Below are 23,915 nucleotides of genomic sequence, written 5' to 3'. Positions count from 1 at the left end.
GGAATTTGGGATTGGAAATGGGGAGTTTGGGGTTGGGGCTGCGGATTTGGGGTTGAGAATGGGGAGTTTGGGGTTGGGGCTGGGGATTTGGGGTTGGGGTGTGGGATTTAGGGTGACGCCAATCACGGCGGATGACGTCACACACAGGGGGCAGGGCCAAGACACTCAGCGCCCTCCAGTGGCCAGAACTGGCACTGCCCGGTGCCACCAGTGCCACCAGTGCCACTCAGTGTCCCCAGCCTGGCACTGCCCAGAGCCCCCAGTGCCACCGGGTGTCCCCAAACTGTGGACACTGCCCAGTGACACCCAGTGCCATCAACTGGACCTCGATCCCCATGACCTGGAGGTGACACAGGCCCAGGAGAGGGGACACAGGGCCGGGAGAGGTGACACAAGAGGGGACACAGGCCCAGGAGAGGGGACACAGGGCCAGGAGAGACCCCAGCCCCACAAAGCCACCACGACACCACAAATCTGGTATGGGATCAAATCCTGGCTTTAATTCTGACCCAGATTTTCCACTTTTCTCCAAGGAAATATTTCCCCAAACAATTTGGGGAAATTCTCTCCCAGATTTGGCCTTCCAGGCCTGAAGTTTTGTGATTTCCTTGAACTTCATATTCCAACCAAAATGGAATGAAGTGGGCGGGGTCACATAATGAATATGCATGAGTCTGTTAAGTGATCCTATTAATATGTAAATTTTGGGAATAAAATCCCCAAATCTGGGGAGAGGAGCTCTGAGAATTTCGCATATTTGGGAGGTTCAATAACCATTCCACTTTCTTTATTTAGTTTAATTTTTCTTTAATTCTTTAAAGAAAAAATTTCTTAAAGTTTAGTTTTTCTTTAATTCTTTAATTTTTTTCTTTCTGTGCCTCAGTTGCCCCCAAACCAAGTGGGACCCTTGGGCACCCCAAAGCGGGCATGAAGCCCTGGTACCTTACTCAAAATATCCCAAAAATATCCCCAAAACATCCCAAAAATATCCCAAAAAAACCTGCTCCACTTTTACGACTTCATGTGACAGAATTAAAAAAAAAAAAAAAAAAAGCCAAAAAAGAAAGAAAAATAAAAAGAGAAAAACACCAAATATTTACCAAAATTTCCAGACCTGTTTTTTTTTTTTTTTTTTTTTAAGGGCTTTTTTTTTTTTCCCCTTTTTTTTATTATTTTGAGGCGGATTTTCGCCATCTGGAGAATGAAAAGGCTCTGGCAGGGCTGGTGAAGTGTCAGCGAAAAGGATTTAAAAATGTTGTTTTTATTATTATTTATGGGCTGGAACCCCAGAGAGGGAAAAGGAGCCAAAAAAATGTTCAAAAATAGATGGAAAAAGCCAAAAAAAAAAAAAATCGGGATGTTTTTTCCAGAGGTGGCTGAAAAATAAAATAAAATAAAATACCTTGGAAAAACACAAATAAATTGGGGGGTTTTAGAGGTCGGGGCTTTTGAGATTGGGAATTTTTGGGATCAGGGATTTTTGGGGTCTGGGATTTTTGGGGATTGTGGTTTCTGGGGATTGGGATTTTAGGATCGGGGATTTTTGGGATTTCTGGGACTGGGGATTTTTGGGATGGAGGTTTTTGGGATCAGGGCATTTTTGGGATCAGGGATTTTGATGATCGGGGGTTTTTGGGACTGGGGGATTTTTGGGATCGGGGGATTTTTGGGATTTCTGGGATTGGGGATTTTGGGATCAGGGCTTTTGGGGATCAGGGATTTTCCCAGCTCCCAGCAGAGGGAACGGCGGGAGCCCAGCAGAGTCTCTTGGCTAGGCGGGCTGGAATTCCACAGCTGGAATTCCACAGCTGGATCAGCTGGAATGCTCTGGTTTGGGATTCCCGGGTATTCCAGTGTGGGGTCCCCAAGGATGCTCAGGTCCGGGATTCCCAGGGATTCCCTGATTTGGGGTTCCCTGGAATGCTCCAGTTCGGAATTCCCAGGGATTTCTGGATTTGGGGTCCCCAGGAATGCTCCAGTTCAGGATTTTTGATTTGGGGTCCCTGGGAATGCTCTGGATATCTCGAGATGAGCTGGTTTGGGGTGCCCAGGGATTCCCAGGTTTGGAGTCCCCAGAGATGCTCCAGTTTGGGGTCCCCAGAGATGCTTGGGTCCAGGATTCTCTGATTTGGGGTTTCTGAAATGTTCCAATTCGGGATTCCCAGATTTAGGGTCCCCTGGGATGCTCAGTTTGGGATCCTCTGCTTTGGGGTCCCCGGGGATGCCCCATTTGGGGACAGGGCCTGGAAAGGGGATCCCAAATCCTTCCCTTCCCCTTTTCACCCCCTGTTCCCTCTCGTCCTGTTTTATTTTGGGGTGGATTTTTCTCTATTTAGGGCCTTTACAGCTGCTTCCTTTTAATCCTTTTCATTCAGAGCCTGTCATTACATTTTCCATTCTTTCAAAGAAATAAAAAAACCAAAACAAAAGCGGCTTCCCAGGGGCCTTTCCAGCTCCTTATTCCCGGAGGTTAGGGGCAGAATATCCCAAAATATCCCCCAAAAATCCCAAAAAATAAAAAATAAAATCCCAAATCCTTCCACTCCCGCTTCCCTGTGGAGTTTTTAGGTGGTTTTGGGATGCGTAGGAGGGGGGAATATCCCAAAAAAAGCCTCTCCGAGATCCTGACGTGCTGGCACATCCTTTCCCCGTCTCTTTTTGGGATCTGGCCATCCCAAATTGCTGGGGCGGGCCAGGAGCTGCCGGCTCTGGGCTCCCGTTCCTGCTTGGAATGGGGCCGGGAATGGGGAAAAGAAGCTTTTTCTGAGTTTTTCTCATCCCATTTTTCCTGTCTCCCGGGATATTCCCAGCCCTGCTCCTGCCTCCCAGACCCTCCAGGGTTAAATCCACCTCTGGGGCACCCCAGTATCCAAAATCCATTCCCCAGAATCCGAGGGGCCTTTCAGGGCATCATCCTCGCTCCATCCCCATCCCACATTCCATGAAAAAGTGGGAAAATTGAGGGATTTCAACCCAAAACCTGCAAAAATCCCCCTGGGATCCCCCATCCCACAGATCGGGGTCCCCAGGGTGTCCCTGGGATTGAGGTCACCCCTTCTGTCCCTCGTTTTTTTATTTTTGCCCTTCCCTCCCCACTTTTTTCCTGGAACCCGGTGGGGACAATTCCTGGAACCCGGGGAAATCAGGATCCAGGGAAAAACAGGAAAATCCGGGATAAGACGAACCCAGTATAGGGAAAATCCAGGATAAGGAGAACCCAGGACAAGGAAAATCCAGGATAGGGAAAATCCAGGATAAGGAGAACCCAGGACAGGGAAAATCCAGGATGGGGGAAATCCAGGATAAAGAGAACCCAGGACAAGAAAAATCCAAGATAAGGATAACCCAAGATAGGGAAAACCCAGGACAGGGAAAATCCAGGATGGGGGAAACCCAGGATAAAGAGAACCCAAGATAAGGAGAACCCAGGACAAGGAAAATCCAGGATGGGGGAAACCCAGGACAAGGAGAACCCAGGGAAAAACAACCCCGAGGACAGGGAGAGCCCAGTTCGGGGAGCAGCCAGGTTTTGGGAAGGCGGGGTTGGGCCGGCACCTCGCCGTGGAATCTCAGCATTCCAGGTGCCTCCTCCCTCCGGCGCCCCCCCGCCGCGCCGGCATCCGCCCGCGCTGGGATCGCGGCCCGGCGGGACCGGGCCGGGACAGCGGGGCCGGGCTTTGGCCGCCGCTCGGGCCAAGGAGCCCCCCCGGGGCCCCCGCGCCCCCCTTTGATGCCGCTTCCAGCGAGAAGGGTGGAAAAGAGGGTGGAAAAATGCCGCGCCGGGGCCAGGGCGGCTTGGAGAAGGGAAATGTTGTCCCGGGTTTGGCCCCATAAACGCCGCCTGTTCCATTACAGCATCCGCGTCTGGGCCGGCGGGAGGCGGCGAGGGGGGGACACCCAAAAATAACCGCGCTGGGGACACCCAGGTGGCAGCGGGACAGAGCCATCCCCGCCACACCCTGCGGGGGTCACGGCGGGGGTGCCCGCGCGGTGCCTTGGCACGTCCCGGTGCCAGCGGGGGCTCCGGTGGGTGCCCCCGCCCCGGCTGCCACGTCCCGCTGGCACCGAGCGCCCCCCGCCGCCGCCAGCCCGGCCGAGCCCGGCCCAAGGCAAACAGGAGCGGCCGGGACGGTGCTACCGAACGGGGGCAGGGGCTGGGGACAACGGGGACATGCGAGGGACACGCGGGGGACACGTGGGGGACACGCGGGGCCGGTCCCCGTCCCGGAGAAGCCCAGCAGCCAGACGGGTGTACAAGAATTGTATATTTTGTAATAAATAATGTACAAACCCGCCCGAATCCGGGCCGGCACGGTGCCCGAGGTGCCGCGGGGGTGGCACGGCAGGGAGGGAGTCTTATCCGCGTTATCCTTGGGGTTTCCTCCCCAAAATATCCCCGTTTTCGGGAATGAAAGCAGTGCCCCCAGCTCCCGGCGCGGACACACCGGGGCTGCGCCGGTGGCACCGGGCAAAGCACCGGGCGGGCACCCCCTTGCCATGCCCGCCCCTGCCCCGGTTTGCCCCCAGCCCCTCTTTTATTCCTTTTATTTCCATCCCGTCCGGGGGGCCGCCAGCGCGGGGCTGAGCACCAAGAGGAGGCAGCGACAGCACCGGGGGGTGGCGGGACCCCCTCCCCACGTCCCCGCCGTCCCCTGTCCCCCGTCCCCCCAGTCCTCCGGGCGTTATAAATGAGCGCGGCCAAAAGCGGCGGGGAAAGGGGGCGACAAAGCAGAGCCGGGGAGGGGACACGGAGGGGCCTCAGGGCTGTCCCCGCGGCCGGCCCGGTCTCCGCTGGCTGCTGGGGGTCCGGCGGGTGCCCGCGGGCCCGGACGGGGCTCCGGAGGCGAAGTCCATCACCTCGGGGGGAGCGCGGCGCAGCTCGGAGCTCCCCATCTCCCTGCGGATGTCGGCCAGCGCCTCGGCCGGGGAGCTCAGCAGCCGCTGGAAGAGGCTCTCCCTGCCCGCCGGCCGCTCCTGGCACTCGAAGGTGACGGCTGTGCCCTGGCCCGCCCGCATCTCCCTGGAGAAGCCGTCCGAGGTGCCCGCGAAGCAGCGGCCGATGGCGATCTCCTTGGCCAGCCGCGGGTTCTGGTCCGTGACGGTGTAGATGCCGTAGTTGTGGCCCAGCGGGTCCAGCGGGGCCAGCATGGAGAAGGCCCCGGTGTGGTTGTTGTCGGCCAGCGGCGGGTGGCGGCTCAGGTAGTCCCGCAGGAGCCCGTTGATGGCCGTGCGGCGGCAGCTGCCCTGCGGCACGATGGACACCAGGGTCCTGTCGGCCAGGCTCTGGTCGAAGAGCATCCCGCCGCACTTGAACTCCACGCAGGCGCCCGAGGTGTCGTCCAGCAGCGGGTCCCGCACGCTCCGGCTGTCCCGCAGCCCGTAGAGCTGGTCCCGCGTGCGGGGGTGGCTGCCCCCGACGTTCCTGGACCTCACCATGTACTCCTGCGGCCCCTGCAGCTGCACCTTGATGTAGCACGCCCGGAACTCCTGCGGGTTGGGCCACCACGCCAGGTAGTCACCGGTCCAGGAGGTGACGTCGCTCTCCTTGAAGGGCACCACGTTGTACTCGTACTTGTCCACCTCCACGCGGTAGAAGCGCAGGTGGTTGGCGCTGACCGGCGCCTCCTCGCACTCCCGCAGGCTCCGGTAGGAGTACACGGGGCCGTTGTTCTCGTCCACGTTGTTGGGGTCGGGTTTGGCCACGTTGATCTGGAACGCCGTCTTCTTGAGCGCCGGGTCCTCGTGGTCCGAGCGGCGGTAGCCCAGCTTGTTCAGGTAGGGCTGCGCCACCCCCACGGCATTGGGGTTCAGCTTGGGGCTGGAGGCCACGGCTTCCAGCTCCTCCCCGCCCAGCGTGGCCGTCACCAGGGCCGTGTAGGCGTCGGGGTGCCGGGCGTCGCAGAAGGCGGGCAGGCAGGCGCCGTTGGGGCCGGTGACGGCGCTGTCGAAGCGGCCCCAGGCCCGCGGGTTGCTGGGGAAGCCGGGCTGCGGCTCCAGGTTGATGAGGCTCACCACCACCCCTTCCAGCTGCTCGTAGGGGTTGAACTTCTCGTTGCTGTAGGCCCTGACCTTGACGAAGCAGCGGCGATCCTCGGGCACGTCCAGGTTGAAGAGGCGCCGCTCACGGATCTCCAGGTTGCCCACCAGGAATGTCCTCTCCTCCCTCCTCCTCCTCCGCCCGCCCCCGGCCGGCCGCAGCTCCGCCTCCTCCTCCCACAGGCCGCTCTCGGGGTTCAAGGACCACAGCTTCATCTTCTGCAGGTGCTCGGCCATCCACACCTGCCCCGCGTCCATCCTCACCTGCACGGGCCCAGCCTGCAGCGCCGTGCCGCTCTCGCCCTCGCGGAAATCCACTGCAAACATGCCATAGGTGCGCAGGGGCACGATCTCGCCCTCGGCGTTGGCGAAGCTCAGGTCGCTGGAGGCGGCGCTGGCCGTGCCCACGTCCCTGGGGTCCACGAAGGTGACGCTGGCCTTGACGGTGCCGTTGAAAACCTCCCCGGACGGGCGCAGGAAGGCTCCGGCCGGCAGCACCAGCTCCCCGACGGGCTCCCGGCCGCCGGCCTCGCCCAGGGGGATGGCGTTGTTCCGCCCTCCGTCCAGCTCCACCGGCTCCTTCTTGCGCAGCATCTTCACCTCCTGGTACACGGCTCCTCCCCGCGGGTCGAAGGGCAGCACCTTGACGGCGTCCACCAAGCGCTGCTGGCCATCCACGAAGCGAGCGACGAGGCGCTGCGTGTCGGGCGGCACCTCGATGGTGAAGGAGCCCTGGTAGCTGGTGAAGCCCACCTTCCTGCCTCCCAGGAAGATGTGGCCGAAGCGCAGCGGCTCCCCGGTGTCGGCCGCCGTCACCCGGCCCTGCACCAGCACCCGGGGCTGCGCGCACGGCCCGCAGCCGCACTCGGCCACCACTTTGAGGGGCAGCACGGAGCCGGCGCACGGCACCTGCCGCAGCTCCATCCTGCGCACGCCGCAGCACAGCCCCGACTCTCCCCCGCAGCCCGAGGGCTCGGCGGGGCCGCCCGGGCACGGCGAGGCCGGGCAGCGCCCCACGTTGTAGTAGCGGGAGCCGCTGGCGTCCTGCGGGCACTCGCTGGGCAGCTCCACCAGGCTGGGCTCCGGCTCCGCCCTGCAGCTCTGCTGGCCCGGGGCTGGGGGCACGGAGGGGACGGGGATTAGAGGGGTCAGCGGGGGTCTCGCCACCCCGGAGGGGCCCCCTGTGCTTGCTCACCCAGCACGGTGAGCTGCGCGGGCGCCGAGCGGATGGCGCCCGCCTCGGAGCTGGCTTTGCAGTGGTAGGTGCCAGCCTGCTCCAGTGCCAGCCCCCGCAGCGCCAGGCGGCCGCTGCTGCGCTCCGCTGTCCCCTCCAGCAGCGTCCCGTTGTGGTACCTGCGGGGACAGGTGACAGGCGACAGGCTCAGCGGTGACACTGCCACCCCCGCCCGTGCCCGCTGTGCCTGCCGTGCCAGCTCACCAGTAATATTTCTGGGGCGCGGGGGTGCCCGAGGCTTTGCAGCAGAAGGTCACGTCCTGCCCGGCCTCCCGCACCCTGGCCGCGGGCTGCAGAACCATGTGGGGTTTCTCTGCAAAGGACGAGAGGGGCAGCGAGCCCATGGGCACCCCCGGCTCGCCCCCAGGGGTGCCCCACAATCCCCCCCACCTTCTCACCGAGCCGGTGCAGCCTCAGGTGCGCCTCGGCCACGCCCGAGCCGTTGGTGACGGTGATGGGTGCCAGCCCCGGGGCGAAGCCATCCCGGTGGGCGCTGATGTTGGCGGCTGGGCCCGGGCACAGCCCCGAGGCCGAGAAGCGCCCGCGGGCATCGCTGCGGGCCAGCAGCACGGGCGGGTGGCCCTCCAGGTACACGCGGGTACCCGGCAGTGCCACCCCGGCCGCTGTCGCCACCGTGCCCCGCAGCGTGTGCCCGGGGCAGCCCGCGGGGGGCTCCGAGCCCGTGGGCAGCGGGGGCACCGCCGAGGGGGCACCGGTGGCGTTACCTGGGCACGGGGGCGGGCGGCATTTCTGCACCTCGGTGGCACGGCCGGGACACGGCGGGTTCTTGGCCGTGCGGCAGCTCCGGCGCCGGACGCGCGTCCCCGAGCGGCCGCAGCTGCGGGAACACGGACCCCAAGCGCCCCATTCCGTCCAGGTGGGCTCTGAGGGGACATTCCCGGTGGGAACGGTCACCGTGACCCGTGCGGTCACCCCCGGGTCACACCCGCGGCAGAGCAGCCTGAGGTGGGTGGCACCAGGTGGCACCGGGTGGAATTTCACAGCTGCTCCTGCTGCAGGGGCTGAGGGGGATTCGGGTCCTTGGAGGGACCCCTGTCCTTGTCACACCCCGGTGCCACCTCCAGCACTCTGTGGCCGCCCCGTGTCCTCTCCCCACAGCACCCGAGGACAGGGAGGGCTCGGGTGGCAGTGCCACGCTGTGTCCCCTCCCGGCAGCCCCCGGGGACAGGCGGTGGCACCGCCAGGTCCGTACCTGGGCAGGGCCCGGCGCTGCAGGGCCGCCGCTCGGTGGCTTTGCCGCGGCACCGGAGCTCCCGGAGCGGGGCCGGGCTGCGGGCGCTGCCGCAGCGCCGGGAGCGGCTCTGCGTGCCCCGGGTGCCGCAGGCGCTGCGCGAGCAGGGGCTCCACGGGGACCAGTGCGACCAGTACACGTGATCTGCGGGATACTGGGCGTGACTGGGGCCCACGGGCTGGGGACGGCGGCCAAGGGGTTAAAGGGGGAAGGAACGCCCCCGCCCCACAGCCCAGGTGGGACGCAGGTGAGATATGGGTGGGACACAGGGGAGACAAACATGAAATAGAGGTGGGATAGAGGTGAGGTGAAGGTGAGACACAGGTGGGATGCAGGCGACATAAAGGTGAGATACAAGTGGGACACTGGTGTGACACAGGTGGGATACAGGTGAGATAAAGGTGAGATACAGGTGTGCCCCAGATGTGACAGAGGTGGAATACAGGTGTGACAGGTGTGACAGAGGCGACACACAACTGTGTCAGCTACCCCCCAGGTGCCCCCCAGGTACCCCCAGCTCACCCAGCGGGCACAGGAAGCGCACGTGGTAGTTGGCACAGGCGGTGCCCGCCGGCTGCTCGCGGTGCAGGCAGCGGAAGCCGCGCTCGGGACTGGCATGGACCACCTGTCCCAGGGCCTCGGGCAGGTGCCACTCGGTGCTGCGCGCCTGGATGGCCACGGGCCGGGCACACACGCGGTCCCCGTAGTAGAACCTGATGGCCGCCAGGCTCTCGTGGTCACCGTCACCGCCCGGGTGGTCGATGTTGAACCACGAGGTCCAGGCGGCGCCTTTGCCTGAGGGGGACGCGGGGACAGCTTGGGGACGGGCTGGGGACAATTGGGGACAGCTTGGGATGGTTTGGGACAGCTTGGGGATCATTGGAGATGGGTTGGGAACAGCTTGGGGACACAGAGGGTGTGGGGATGGAGGTCACCACTGAGGGGCTGCTGGGGTGGGGATGGCCAATGGGGCAGAGGGAGGGACACGGGGTGGGGACATGGAGAGGGGACAGGTGACCCCAGGGGACACAGCCCACCCTGTGGGGACACAGACAGGGGACACAGGTGACCCCAGGGGACACAGCAGGGTGGTCACCACCAAGGGTCACGTGGGGGGTGGCATGAGGTCCCCAGACCCATGGGAATGTCAGGGATGGGCAGTGCCCCTGGGGACGCTGAGGGGACACGGTGGCCCTCGGGGTGGCCTCACCTGCCGTGCCCAGGTCCAGCTCCTCCAGGTCAAGTGTGGCTTTCCAGGGCTTCCCACCCGTGCCAGCCTTGCCCGGCTCCGACTCGTTCTCCAGCGGCTCTGGGGACACAGGGGTGGCACTGCCACATTCCCGGGGTGCCAGGCCCACCCTGTCCCATCCCTGTCCCTGTTCCCATTCCATTCCCTGTCCCATCCCTGTCCCCGTCCCCGTCCCTGTCCCTCTAGTGCCAGGATCCCGGGAAGGACACAGTTCCCTTATCTCCATCCACCCCTCCCCTTTGGCAGATGCAGCACTCCCTTCCCACCCCTCACCCCCTGCCACCACCCTGTGTCACTGTCCCGTGCCACCACCCTGTGCCACCAGCCCATCCCCACCCCTTCCCCCCTTCATTCCCACTGGGAACCCCAAAACCTCGGTGGCACAAAAACCCCAAACCCCAAACCCAACTCCCAAACTCCAAACCCCAGACCCGAAACTGCTGACCCCAAATCTCCAAACCCCAAACCCCCAACCCCAGCTGCCAAACCCAAACCTCAATACCCAGACCCCAGACCCCCAACCCCAACTCCCAAATCTCAACTCCCAAACCCCAAACCCCAGACCCGAAACTGCTGACCCCAAATCTCCAAACTCCAAACCCCCAACCCCAGCTGCCAAACCCAAACCTCAACACCCAGACCCCAGACCCCAGACCCCAACCCCAACTCCCAGCTCCCAAACCCTAAACCCAAAACTGCTGACCCCAAATCCTGAAACCCCAAACCCAAACACCCCTTACCTGCCACCCTGGCAGCATACGAGGCTCCCAGCATCGCCAGCACCACCAGCAGCTGTGCCAACCGTGCCATCGGTGCCACCCGTGCCAGCTGTGCCACCCGTGCCATTTGTGCCAGCCGTGCCAGCTATGCTGGCTGTGCCAGCTGTGCCAGCCGTTCCAACCGTGCCAGCTGTGCCAGCGGTGCCAGCTGTGCCAGCGGTGCCAGCTGTGCCAGTGGTGCCACCCGTGCCAGCCCTGCCAGCCGTGCCAGGGCCGCTCCGGGCGCGAGTGAAGCCGCGGCGGGGCCGGCCCCGCTTTTATCGGGAGCGGAGCCCGCCCGGGGCAGCGCCGCCGCCGCCGCCGCCGCCGCTCGGGTCCAGCTGCGAAAATTGGCTGAGGGATGAGCCGGGAATGCGGCGGGAGGGAGGGGAGAGGAAACAAAAATACTCGGGAATAAAAAATAAAAACTGCGGGAAAAATAAAACACGGGAAAAAATAAATATACGGGGGAAATAAAATATGGGAAGAAATACGGGGGAAATGAAAATATAGGGGAAAATAAAAATACAGGAAAAATTAAAACTGAAAACTACAGGGAAAATAAAAATACGGGAAAAATAAAAACTGAAAACTACAAGGAAAATAAAAATACAGGAAAAATAAAAACTAGGAGCTATGGGAAAAATAAAAACTAAGCAGAAAATAAAAATACGGGGAAAATAAAATATGAGAAAATAAAAATACGGGAAAAATAAAAAATACAGGGAAAATAAAAACTAGAAAACACAGGAAAAATAAAAACTAAAAAGTATGGGAAAAATAAAAGTGCAGGACAAAATAAAAACTAAAAACAACGGGGAAAATAAAAATATGGGGAAAACAAAACTGCGGGAAAAGGGAAAAGAAGGAGCTGGTGCCGCTCTGAGGGGTTGGAGGGCACTGGGAGGGCACTGGGAGGGCACTGGGGGTACTGGGATGGACTGGGAACACTGGGGGCACCGAGGGCCATTGGGTGCACTGGGGACACTGGGATGGACTGGGAGGGCACCGGGGGCACTGGGATGGACTGGGAGGGCACTAGGGGCACCGGGAGGGCACCGGGAGGGCACCGGGGGCACCGGGATGGACTGGGAACACTGAGGGGCACAGGGAGGGCACTGGGGGGCATTGAGTGGACTGGGATGGACTGGGAGGGCACTGGGGGGCACCGGGAGGGCATTGGGTGCACTGGGGGCACTGGGAGGAACTCGGAACACCGGCTGCACTGAGGGGCACCGGGAGGGCACCGGGGGCACCGGGGGGTTTGGGATCAGCGGCCCCGGCATGCGGAAATCCCGGCGCATTCCCGGCATTCCGGCGGCTCCGGGAGGGGGGCTCTGGGGGCTCTGGGGGCTCTGGGGGCGCTGGGGACAGAGGGGACAGTCCGAGGGGTGGCTCGTCACCCTCGGGGACATCCCCGTGCTCTGGGGGTGGTTCCCGTGTGCTTTTCCTGGGGTTTTTGTGGGTTTTTGGTGGCATTCTGGTGGCATTTTGGTGACATTTTGTGGGATTTTGGTGACATTTTGGTGCCATTTCAGCCCTGTGTGATCCCGGCAAAGCCGCTGTCCCCCTGGGTGGGTGGCAGGGGAGGTGACAGTTCTGTGCCCAGCAGCAGGGGGTGGCACTGCCAGGGGTCAGGCCAGGCCTTGCAGTGCCAGGACAAGTCCCCAACCCAACCCAAGGCCACCAAGGTCCCCCTGTCCCCACCTCCAAACAGCCCCCAAACAGCTGAGGGACCCCAGCGCTGCATGTTGGGGTCGCAGGGCCACCCCCGGGGGTTTGGTTTGGGGTCCCAGGGGTTTCTTTGGGGTCCCAGGGTTTGGTTTGGGGTCCCAGGGCCACCAGCACTTTATTTTAGGAGCCACCACCACTTTATTTTTGAGGTCACAGGGCCACCAGCAGAGCTTTATTTGGGGTCACAGGAGTTTATTTGGGGTCCCAGGGCCCACCAGGGGTTTTTGGGGTCACAGGGCCACTGGCAGGGTTTTTTGGGGTCCCAGGGGCTTTTTGGGGTCCCAGGGGGTTTTTGGGGTCCTGGGGGTTTATTTGGGTTCCCAGAGGTTTATTTGGGGTCCCAGGGGGTTTTTGGGGTCACAGGGCCACCACCAGGGGTTTTTGGGGTCCCAGGGATTCCTTTGGGGTCCCAGGGATTTCCTTGGGGTCACAGGGGTTTATCTGGGGTCCCAGGGGGCTTTGGGGGTCCCAGGGCCACACCAGAGGTTTGTTTGGGGTCCCAGGGGTTTCCTTGGGGTCACAGGGCCACCACGCAGTCGCTGCCCGGGTACTCGGGGGGGCTGAGCCCGAATTTCCTGCGCAGCTCCTCGGGCACGAAGCGCCCGGCCAGGAAATGTCGCCGTCCCCGGAAGCGCCGCGCCACCTCCTTGGGGGCCGCCAGCGACACCAGCACGTCCGGGCTGATGTCACCGCTGCCACCCGCCGGGCCGGGCAGCCAGCCTGCCCCGGGGAGGGGACAGCGGTCACCGGGACAGCGGGGACAGCCTGGGGACAGCGGGGAGGGGACACCCAGGGACATGGAGAGGGGACACGAGTGACCCCAGGGGACACGAACGGTCGGTGGGGTCACGGACAGAGGACAGGTGTGACCCCAGGGGACACGCGCCACCCTTGGGGACACACGGGGTGGCTCAGGGGTGGCCCGCTGCTGCTGTGGACGGTGACAGAGAGGGCACAGGGAGGGCACAGGGAGGGCACAGGGATGGCAAGGGCGTGGCACGGGCGGAGTTTGTCCCCGCGGGTACCCACCCCGGGGAGGGTGACACGACCAGGCCGGGGGGGGACACGGGTGGTGACACTGCCAGGCCTGGCCAGCAGCACGCGGCTGTTCGGGAATGCCAGCTGGGAATGCCAGCGGCCAGTGACGTCATGTCTGGGCCGGGCACTTTGTTATTTCCTGTGGATGTCCCCAACCCTGCCAGGGCCACCGAGGGGGGGTCCAGGGATGTCCCCACCCCGCCAGGACGTCAGGGATGTCCCCACCCCTGCCAGGGCCCCCACGGGGGCTCCCAGGGTGACACTGCCACGGGTGCGGTGACAGCAGCGCGGGAGGGACCTGGGGGACATGGGGAGCACCTGGGGGGACACGGGGGACACCCAAAGGGACACGAGGGACACCCGAGGGGACACGGGCAGCACCTGAGGGGACATCCAGGCTGACGATGGGGATGCGGACGTGCCTGAGGGTGGCCAGGATGGCCGCGCACGGCTCCGTCCCCTCTGTCCCCTGTGTCCCCTCGGCTCCCAGCACCGCGTCCACCACGGCGTTGTAGGCGTCGTTGATGAGCTGCACCTGCAGGGGACAGTGACAGCGACATCTGCGGTGTCCCCGTGTCACCTCTGACGGCACAAACCCCCGGCCGTGCCAGAAAAATAAAAAATAAAAAAAATCCCCCCCAAGTGGAGCAGCGAGGGAGGGGCCGCGCAGCCGAGACGGCGAATTTTGGGTCAAATTCCTCCGTTCCCAGTGCTGCGAGGTTCCAAAAATAACAGAGCCGGTGGCTGCGGGCAGCGGCTGCTGGATTTTCTGGATTTTCTGGATTTTCTGGCATTCCCGGGATCCCAGCAGCGCCGGGATGGGGAGGGAGAGGGGGAAAAGGATGGGGAAAGAGGGAGAAAAGGAGAGCTGGGGGTTTGGGGGGATTTGGGGTTCGGGGAGGGGAAAGAGAAGGAGAAGAGGGGGATAAGCAGGGGGATTTCAAGGGAAGGATAAAGGGAAGGAGAAGGACACAACCAGGGGGATTTTGGGGATTTGGGGTCTCACAGGGGGAACAGGGGAGGAGAAGGGGCCAATCAGGGGGATCTGGGGCTGGCGTCACCTCGGTGGGCAGGTAGGACAGGAAGGGGATGTCCATCTTCTCGCACTGCGTGGTGAAGTCGCGGTGCAGCGGGTCCGGGGAGCGCTTGGGGTAGAAGATGGTGGGCTCGTAATCCTGGGGGAGAAACGGAGCCCTGGAGCCGGGGCACTTGGGAGGAAGGCCGGCAGGAGGAGGAGGAGGGCGGGGGGCTGAGGTACCCACGAAGCTGCGCAGGTGGCGGGCGCACACCAACCCCACGGCCCCGTTCTGCGCCGGCCCGCACGCCACCAACAGCGTGGGCTGCCTGCGCCGCAGAGAGCGCAGCGGGAACGCCTGCGGGGACAGCCGGGGGGACAGCGTCACATGGGGGGGACAGGGACAGCGTCACACCGAGGGACAGGGACAGCGGGGACAGCGTCACACGGGGGGGACAGGGACAGCATCACACCGAGGGGACAGGGACAGTGGGGACAGCCGGGGGGACAGCGTCACATGGGGGCAGTGGGGACACTGTCACACAGGGACAGGGACAGCGAGGTGGCACTGGCACGTGGCAGGGACAGGGGGACACAGCAGGGACAGGGGGACATGGTGGGGTGGCACTGGCACACAGCACCCAGCATGGGATGGAGGTGGCACAAGGAGCAGGACAGGGATGGGATCCATAGCACGGGATGGATTGGCATGGTCTGGCATGGCACGGTATGGCATGGCAGGGCATGGCTTGGTATCCACAGCAGGACTTGGGTAACACTAGGAGTGGGATGGAACACAGACCGTACTGGGATGAGGATGGTGCCTGTGGTGGGATGAAGATGATGCCCCAGGTGGGACGCGGATGATGCCCCAGGTGGGACGAGGATGCTGCCCACGGTGAGACGAGGATGATGCCCCAGGTGGGACGAGGATGCTGCCCACGGTGAGACGAGGATGATGCCCCAGGTGGGACGAGGATGATGCCCCAGGTGGGACGAGGATGCTGCCCACAGTGGGACGAGGATGCTGCCCACAGTGGGACGAGGATGATGCCCCAGGTGGGACGAGGATGATGCCCCAGGTGGGACGAGGATGATGCCCACGGTGAGACGAGGATGATGCCCCAGGTGGGACGAGGATGATGCCCCAGGTGGGACGAGGATGATGCCCACGGTGGGATGAGGATGATGCCCCTGCAGGGCCGTGCCTGCAGCCCCCCCGTCCCCATCCCCGTCCTGCCCGCTGCACATTCCAGGATGGCTCGGGCAGGGAGGGACGGAGGGAGGGACGGAGCCTCTGTTTATCCACTGACGGATTTTTTCCTGCTCACGGATCCTGGCTCCGGGACCCGTCCCCAGTGCCCGGAGCGGGACACGGCCCCGGTAGCCCGGGCTGGCCCCGGCCCAGCGCCGGCCACGCCACCGGCGCCTCCTGGCACTGGGGACAGCGCGGGGACACCCTGGGGACACCCTGGGGACACCCCGGCGGGCTGGGGGAGCCGGAGCTGGGGCAGCCCCGAGGAAGAGGAGGATGCCGAGCGCCACGTGAGGTCAGGGATGCTGCAACAGCTCCAGCACCAAAACATTTCTGCTCCTCATCAGCGCTCGGAGCAGGGAAAGGCCGATGGAAAAGCTGAGGCGCCCGGGACCGGGGCACAAAGCTGCCCTTGATGGACGCCTGCTCCTCCTCCTCCTCCTCCTCCTCCTCCTCCTCCTCCTGCTCCTCACATCTCGCACGAGCCCCGGGCGATCCCCCCAGCAGCGACATCGCCGGGGCTCGGGGACACCCGGGCACCTTTGGGGACCTCCATGGCCCCCGCCCCGATCCCCGGTGGGGACTCCAGCCCCTCTGTGTGTCCCCAGCCCCTCTGGGTGTCCCCAGCCCCTCGGGGTGTCCCCAGCCCCTCTATGTGTCCCCAGCCCCTCGGGGTGTCCCCAGCCCCTCGGGGTGTCCCCAGCCCCTCTGTGTGTCCCCAGCCCCTCTGTGTGTCCCCAGCCCCTCGGGGTGTCCCCAGCCCATTGGGGTGTCCCAGCCCCTCTGTGTGTCCCCAGCCCCTCTGTGTGTCCCCAGCCCCTCTGGGTGTCCCCAGCCCCTCTGGGTGTTCCCAGGCTCACCTTGGTGACAGCCACGGCACAGGCGTGTCCGCACATCTCGATCAGCTGCTGCCGCCCGAAGCGATAATCCTCCAGCAGCTCCTTCTCCATGGCCTCCGCCTCGGCCTGGCTGCCTTGGGGACAGTCCCCGCTCAGGACAGGGGGACAGAACTGTCCCCACCCCCAGAGGACCCGGGACCCCGCTCCGCCCCCGGGACGGGATTTTGGGACACGGGGCGAGCGCGCCGGGGGCTCGGGGTGGGCACTGCGGTGGGGACGGGCACGGAGGTCACAGGGATGCCACATGGATGCCACAAGGATGCCACACGGATGTCGCACCGAGGGGACCGTGCCCGCACGGGCCGCGGCGGGAGCGGCGCTCGGCAGAGCTGGCGGCGGCCCCGGTTCCCCGGTTACATAAAAGCGAACAAAGCCGCGGTTGTTCCGCCGCCGCCGAGCCCGGAGCTGGCAGCGCCCAGCGCGACAGTAATTGCTCACATCTGTTGGCTTCACCTGCGCGGGCGGAGCGGCCTGGGCCGCCTCCAGCGCCCGCCGGGAGGGAACGCGAGCCCCGCCGGGCCGGGATCCCGGCGGTACCGGGGGAACCGAGGGGAGCCGGGGGATCCAGACCCGGCGGTACCGCCGGGATGGAATCTGAGCAGGACGGGATCTAGACCCCGCCATACCCCGGGCTGGGGGGGAACCGCTCAGAGCCAGCCCCGAGAGGGGACCCGGCAGTGCCAGGGGGCAGCTGAGGGGGCCCGGGTTGGGGTCCTGGGTTGGGGTCCCGGGTTGGGGCCCCAGGCTGCAGGGCCCTCCCACCCCATCCAGGCTGTCCCCACGGACGAACCGTGTTCTGGCAGAACCCCAAAAATCCCTTTTCATTCCAGCAGGGCCCCAGCAAGCTCCTGGTTCTCCCATTCCCACATCCCAGTCCTTGGCTGTCCTGATAAAACTGCCAGGAAAACTTCATCCCGTCCCACATTCCCGTCCCACATTCCCATTCCACATTCCCATCCCTGTCCCCGATCCTTTGGTGCCCTCTAGTGAGCCCCAGCCCTGTCGCAGCCCTGTCCCAGCCCCACACGGGGGCTCTGGGGAGAAAGCCGGGGCGGGAGGGGCGGGAAGGGAGCGAGCGGTGCCCGGAGCGCTCCCGTGCCGAGCGGGGCTGGCGGGAGTGGCCGGGCCCAGCTGTGTTGTCCCTCGAGCCACGTGTCCGCAGCAATTCCCGGGAACATTGTCCCTAATCGCTGCTGGCAGGGACACCGCGGGCTGGCAGGGACACCCCGGGCTGGCACCGGCCCCGGGCGGGGACACGGCCGGGGCTCCCCGCGAGCTGCGGGCCCGCCCCCGAGCCCATCCCGGTCCCGCATCCCGGTCCCGCGTCCCGGTCCCGCGTCCCCGATCCATATCCCAGCTCCACATCCCGACTCTTTATCCCGGTCCCATTCCCCTCTCTGCGCCCCCGATCCCAGCTTCACACCCCAGTCCCACATCCCGGTCCCATTCCCCGGTCCCGTTCCGTTGCTCCCTCCCGGTACAGCCCGTCCCCGCAGCGTGTCCCCGGTGTTCCCGATGTCCTCTCTGTCCCCGCCGTCCCCGGTGCCCCCGGTGCCCCATCCCTGCCCATCCCGGTCCCGCGCTCCGCTCCCGCCGCCTCCCGGAGCATCCCCGCCGCCGCCATGGAGACCCGGGATGCTGCGGTTGCTCCGGCAACGGCGGCTCCGCGGGTACCGATCCCCCCTCCCCGGGCCCAGGGACACCCGTGGGGACCGGGACCCGCTCGGTGTGGCGCGCGGGGCTGGCACCGAGCGGGGGCGGCTCCCGGGACACCGGGGATCTCCCGTCCCACCCCCGCGGGGTCCCGGGGCAGCCCCGGCTGAGCGGCACCGCCCGGAGCTGCCGGGGGCTCCTCGGGGGGACCCCGGACTCACCTGAGGTACCGGGGCGGCTCCCGGGACGGGCTGGGCGCGGAGCTCATGGCGGGGAGCGGGACCGGAGCGGCGGCGGAGCCGAACCCCGGCGGGAGCGGAGCCTCCGTCCGCGGCTGGAGCGGAGCCGCTGCAATCTCCGCGGAGCCGCCGGTCGGAGGGGAGCCCGCGGGAATGCCGAGGACGCTCCGGTCCCACCGGGAACGCCGGGGATGCTGCGGTCGGAGCGGATCCCCCGGGAATGCCGGGGATGCTGCGGTCCCACCGGGAATGCCGGGGATGCTGCGGTCGGAGCGGATCCCCCGGGAATGCCGAGGATGCTCCGGTCCCACCGGGAACGCCGGGGATGCTGCGGTCCCGCCGGGAATGCCGGGGATGCTCCGGTCCCACCGGGAACGCCGGGGATGCTCCGGTCCCACCGGGAATGCCGGGGATGCTCCGGTCCCACCGGGAACGCCGGGGATGCTGCGGTCGGAGCGGGGCGCGCTCGGCGGTGCCGCCCGGGGGGAGGCGGCTCCGGTGCCCCCGCCCCGCTCCCGCCCGGCCCCGCTCCGGGAATGCCGCCCGTGGTTCCCACCCGGGAATTTTGGGGTTAAACCTCCCCAGATCGGGGTTTCTCCAGCGGGATCCGCAGCCCCGGGAGCGGGGGGCACGCGGGGAGGGGACGAGGACACGGCCCCTCCCTCCATCCCGAATTCCCAGCCCGAAATCCCGGGAAAATCCCCCGGGAGCCGCCGAATTCCAGGGAGAGAGAGAGGGAGAGGGGGTGCGGGCTGTGTCGGGAGCCGCGGGGCTCCCCATCCAAAGGGGGCGACCCCAACCCCAAAGGGGGGATCCCAACCCCAAATGGGGGGGCCCAAACCTAAAAGAAGGGGATCCCAATTTCCGGGAGAGGGGGTTTCCCAATTCCCAGTGGCAGTTCCAATCCCCAAAGGACTGACTGATTTATTTATTCGTTATTTATTTATTAATTATTAATGAACAGGCGTCAGAAGAAGCTCGGGACGGGGGGATCAGCCTGGAGAGGGACAGGAAAGGGGGGAAAGTTCCGGAAGGAGCCGGGAGAGGCGGGGTCCGGGTTTGGGGTCCAGTCTGGGGTTCGGGGTGAGGTTTGGGGTTTTGGGGTGTCAGACGTAGTTCTGCAGCCCGAACTTCTCCCGCTCCAGCTCGGCCGGGGGCCGCAGGTAGTAGAGCTCCTCCACGGTGGGGGTCACCCAGCGATCCGTGTGGAACCGGGACTCGCCCACCTGCAACAGCGGGAATGGGCTGGGAATCACCGGGCATTGTGTAGGGAATTGGGCTGGGCATCACCGGCAATCACTGGGAATTGTGTCGGGAATTGCCAGGAATTGTGTCGGGAATCACCGGGAATTGGGCTGGGAATTGTCCAGAATTGTGTTGGGAATCACCGGGAATTGTGTTGGGAATTGGGCTGGGAATCACCGGGAATTGGGCTGGGAATTGTCCAGAATTGCGTCAGGAATCACCGGGAATTGTGTTGGGAATTGTCCAGAATTGTGCTGGGAATCACCGGGAATTCCCGGGATTCTCCACCGCAGGCAGGGCCTGGCAGCCAGGGGTGAGCCCGAGGGCCAGAGGATCCCAAATCCATGGGGACGGAGTTAAATCCCAGGGGATCCCAAATCCCTGGGACCCCACAGAGCCAAATCCCGTGGGCTGGCTGCGTCCCATGGGATCCCAGAGGAGCCCCCCTGTTCTGCCCCCTGCCCCCCGGGAATCCCACACCTTCCTGCCCGGGGTGACCTCAAATGCCATGGGGTCCCAGAGGGGCAGCCCCCCTCATTCTCCCCAGAATCCCGAACCTTCCAGCCCGGCACGTCCCGCATGATCTTGGCCTCCTCCTCCAGGTTCTCCCGCAGCAACCGCAGAGTCCTGGGGGACACAGGGCACGGGAAGGGACCCCGATGCCAAAGGGGGATCCCCATCCCGTACGGGGGACCCCGATCCCATACAAGGAATCCTCATCCCAAAGGGAAGTTCCCAATCCCAGCGGGGGCATCCCAATCCCACAGAGGGACCACAGTCCCATGAAGGGGGACACCAATCCCATAGAGGAAGTTCCCAATCCCAAAAAGAAATTCCCAATCCCAAAGAGATTTCCCAGCCCCGTACCTGCGATCGGACTCCGCCTGCAGCAGCGGCATCAGCGCGATCCGAGCCTCCAGCTCCTCGATCAGCAACCGCCTGCAGGGACAGAACGGGGGAAAGGGGAACTGGGGGGACTGGGAGCACCGGGAATGGGGCACCGGGGGTCCCGGGGTGTACCGGGATCCGGCTGTGAACAGCCCATCCCGGGGCGAGCAGCGCAGGGAGGAGCCCCGGGACCGCGCCGGGGGTGCCGCGGGGGGCTCGCAGCGTCACCTGCGCTCGCGGTTCCACTTGACGAGGCTGTAGTATCCGAGCAGGAGGCTCCCGATGCCGAGCGCGAACAGGCTGTACCCTGAGGGCCGTGAGGGGAGCGGGGCGCGCTCAGCGCGGAGCGGCCGCACGGCCCCGCTCCTGCCCCCGCCGCCCCCCGGCGGCGCCCCCGCGGCCGCCCCCGGGCTCACCTGAGAGGCCGCGGCGCGGGAGGTGCCGCTTGTAGTCGATGGGGCCGTACCCGCCCGGCGGGGCCATGTCCTGCTTCACCTTCGGCGCCGCCATCGCGGCGCGGGTCGGTGACGTCACTGCCCCGCGCCGCCGGCCCGCCCAGCTCCCGCGCGCGGGAAACTCACGTGATGCAGCCACGTGACCGTAGGGACCCCACTTAAAGGGGCAACGCGCGCTTAAAAGGGCAATGGCACGTCAATTCCTTGGGATCATCTCCCACCCAATTCCACGGGAATTTGGGACAATCCCATGGGAATTCCCACACGGCCGTGAATTGTGGGAGAAATCCCTCTGGGAATGTCCCTGGCCCGCTCTCCTTCCAGAGGGAAACATCCATGGGCTCCGTGGGCTTTCCTGGAATGTTCAGGTGACACCCAAGGGTGCTGGAGCAGGAATTCCAGCTGGGAATGGAGAAGGCTCTGGATTTATGGATTTGCTCCATCCATGAAATTCCACAGGAAATCCACAAAAATCCCGGATTCTTGCCACCTCCTTTTCCCCTTCTCCCGATTATTCCCCATTTTTTTTGGGAACAATCCTCAGGGGAGGAAGGAGCAGATCCGGCTCTGTCTGGGGATCCACGAGATCCATCTCAACCCCCAAAATCCTGGGAAAGTGAGGCAGATCCAGGAGTTTCTCTGTTTATTGTCATTCCAATTCCAACCCCCCCAATTAATTATTGATTAATTAACGATTCTGGATCCTTCCACTGGCGGGATTAGTGAGAATTATTAAATTTTTGGGATTTACTCTGGAATATTTTGAGTCCCAACAAATCCAAGGGGAAAAAACCCTGCCCTGTTCTCCTTCCTTCCCAAAGGAGAGGGAATAAGGAGCCAAATTTGAGGTTTTCCCCCCAAATCTCCTGTAATTTCCTCCATTTCACCCCTTCCCGCAGCCTAAATTCCCGGTTTTCCATCTGGGATTCAACTTTGGGAATTCAATTCCAATTCTTCCCCAAAAACAAAGGGGATAACTGGCTGGGAGAATCCAGAGGTAAAGGAAGAATTCCCAAAATGAGGATAAAAATAAACACGGAATAAACCCCAATCCCGAATCTGCTGGAATTTTGGGTTTTCTTCAGGAATGGCAGGCGCAGGAATCCCTGGGATATAAAAAATTCGGGAATTCACCTTTTTCCCAAGCTGGGAACGCTGAGGAAGGAGAGCCCAGGACAGAAAAAAATCAATTCCAACCCTTTCTTTTAGCGAAATTCCAAATCCCAACTGCCACGAGGGAAATCCGAGAAGAACCACACGGCTGCCCCGGCTCCACCGCGGGAATCGTCCCATGAAAATCCGGGATCTCTTTATTTCACAAGTCGCTAAAATCTAAATTACAACGGCGCTTCCTCGCTCCCCGCGGCGTCCCAGGAAACCCCAAAGCCCCGGCGGGAATCCCGAATTCCCAGCGGGAATTTTATGGCTTTAGGGAGAAGGGATCCAGGATCCCGAGGGATCGGTGGGAGGGGGAGGGTTGGGTGGGCTTCCCACGGATCCAGGAGACCTCTGGGATTCCAGAACTCCAAAAGCCTCAGCCTTTGGGAATGCCAAAGATCTCGGCATTCAGGAGCCCCAGGGGATCTGGGAACCCTGAAAGGGATCCAAGGGCCTCGGGGAATCCAGAAATCCAAAAGCCCTCGGGGATCTGGGAATCCCCAAATGGATCCAACAGATCTCAGGGATTCTGGAATCCCAAAGGGGATCCAGTCAGAGAATCCCAAATCCCAAAGGGGATCAATAAACTCAGGATTTGTTCCCAAATTCCCCCCTCCTCCACCATTCCCAAACTCTTCCCTTCCAGGGCAGAATTCCACAATGGGAATTTTCTGTTTCTTTGAGATTTTTCTTTTCCCCCCATTTTTCCCATTTTTTGTGGGGCTTTTTCCTGGAAAAAGGAGACTGGGAAGAGGTTTGGAAAATCTGTATTGAAGAGCTGGAACAACCTTGAACCTGAACCATCCTGATCCCAAAAAACCCCCATGGGAACAGGGAACTGGGACTGCGAAGGAAAATCCATCCCGGCCTTCCAACACGGAATCTCCTCCCAGACTGCTCCCAAATGTGGCAGGAACGTGGATGGAATCAAACAAATCCTCCCAATTCCCGGCAGCATTCCAAGAACGTTCCGGAAAAAACCACGTCAGAACCAGGCTGGATCCCAGGAGTCGCATTCCAGGTGGGAATTTGAGTTTCAGCCCCATCCCGTAAAATATTTTGGTTTTCCAGCCTCAATCCGTGCTGGATTTTCCCTTCCAAACAAATGTCCCCCCCATCTCCCAAATAATTTTTCTTTGGGATTTATCCTGAATTATCCATCCAAATAAAATCAGGATGGAATATTTGCAAGTCTGGATGCAGAGACTTGTTTGGATTTTTAATTCCAAATCCTTCAATTCCAACATTCCTGATTATTTTAATGAAACAAAACTGGCTGAAATTCCAATTTCCAAGGGAATTCTGCTGGGATCCAGAAAGTTTTGACATTGTTTTTATCCCATTAAATCCTTCTGTGACTCTTCCATTCCCTGGGGTTTTTTTTCAGGAATCATCCAAACTCTGGGAATAAATGAACCAGGTTTCCCCCTACCCCAAAAAAAAAAAAAAAAAATTTTAATTGGAGGAATTTTGTTGGGATTTTTTTTTTGGGGAATAAATGAACTTCTTCCAAACGTTGGCATCCATGAGGAAAAAAAACAGGAGAGGAAAATTCCCCTGAACCAACCCCAAAAAATTCCACGTGGGAAAGGAACGGCAACTTTTCCATAAAATCCAATGGAACTGAAGGAATTCCACGCTGGTGGCATCTCCCAGCCCAAGCCTGGAATGAAAACAAAACTCCAAATTCCAAAATTCCAACCCAATTCCCACATCTGAGCTCTTCACATCCCTATGGAAAACACCCCACAATCCACGTCCAGCTGGGAATTCCGGGGGTTTTAATCCAACAAATCCCAGTTTGGAA

At 62.6% G+C, this 23,915-nt stretch overlaps 3 protein-coding genes across 3 annotated transcripts; all 3 read right to left on the bottom strand.

Annotated features, from left to right (window-relative positions):
- Window positions 1-4,758: 4,758 nt before the first annotated feature.
- On the bottom strand, window positions 4,759-10,617 carry CILP2 (cartilage intermediate layer protein 2). Its single transcript, XM_058821216.1, has 8 exons — window positions 10,512-10,617; window positions 9,733-9,831; window positions 9,045-9,317; window positions 8,484-8,666; window positions 7,669-8,154; window positions 7,475-7,583; window positions 7,232-7,389; window positions 4,759-7,151 (listed from the first exon to the last, which is right to left on the bottom strand). The coding sequence occupies exons 1-8, from the start codon at window positions 10,615-10,617 to the stop codon at window positions 4,759-4,761; spliced, it is 3,807 nt and encodes a 1,268-aa protein (XP_058677199.1).
- A 2,163-nt stretch (window positions 10,618-12,780) lies between these two features.
- On the bottom strand, window positions 12,781-17,237 carry YJEFN3 (YjeF N-terminal domain containing 3). The gene is given in 8 exon segments (XM_058821223.1): window positions 12,781-12,983; window positions 13,683-13,836; window positions 14,363-14,476; window positions 14,564-14,674; window positions 16,432-16,540; window positions 16,924-16,990; window positions 16,993-17,080; window positions 17,115-17,237. Coding segments are annotated over 8 exon segments (969 nt in total).
- A 2,048-nt stretch (window positions 17,238-19,285) lies between these two features.
- Window positions 19,286-21,029, bottom strand: NDUFA13 (NADH:ubiquinone oxidoreductase subunit A13). Its single transcript, XM_058821121.1, has 5 exons — window positions 20,912-21,029; window positions 20,724-20,802; window positions 20,475-20,546; window positions 20,165-20,234; window positions 19,286-19,588 (listed from the first exon to the last, which is right to left on the bottom strand). Exons 1-5 carry the CDS (start codon window positions 21,003-21,005, stop codon window positions 19,469-19,471), a joined length of 435 nt encoding a protein of 144 aa, XP_058677104.1. The 5' UTR covers window positions 21,006-21,029; the 3' UTR covers window positions 19,286-19,468.
- Window positions 21,030-23,915: the final 2,886 nt, after the last annotated feature.

Source organism: Ammospiza caudacuta, chromosome 28 (assembly GCF_027887145.1).
Source record: "Ammospiza caudacuta isolate bAmmCau1 chromosome 28, bAmmCau1.pri, whole genome shotgun sequence".
NCBI lineage: Eukaryota > Metazoa > Chordata > Aves > Passeriformes > Passerellidae > Ammospiza > Ammospiza caudacuta.
Note: the sequence above shows the minus strand (reverse complement) of the source record. Positions and strands in the feature narration are given on the sequence as shown.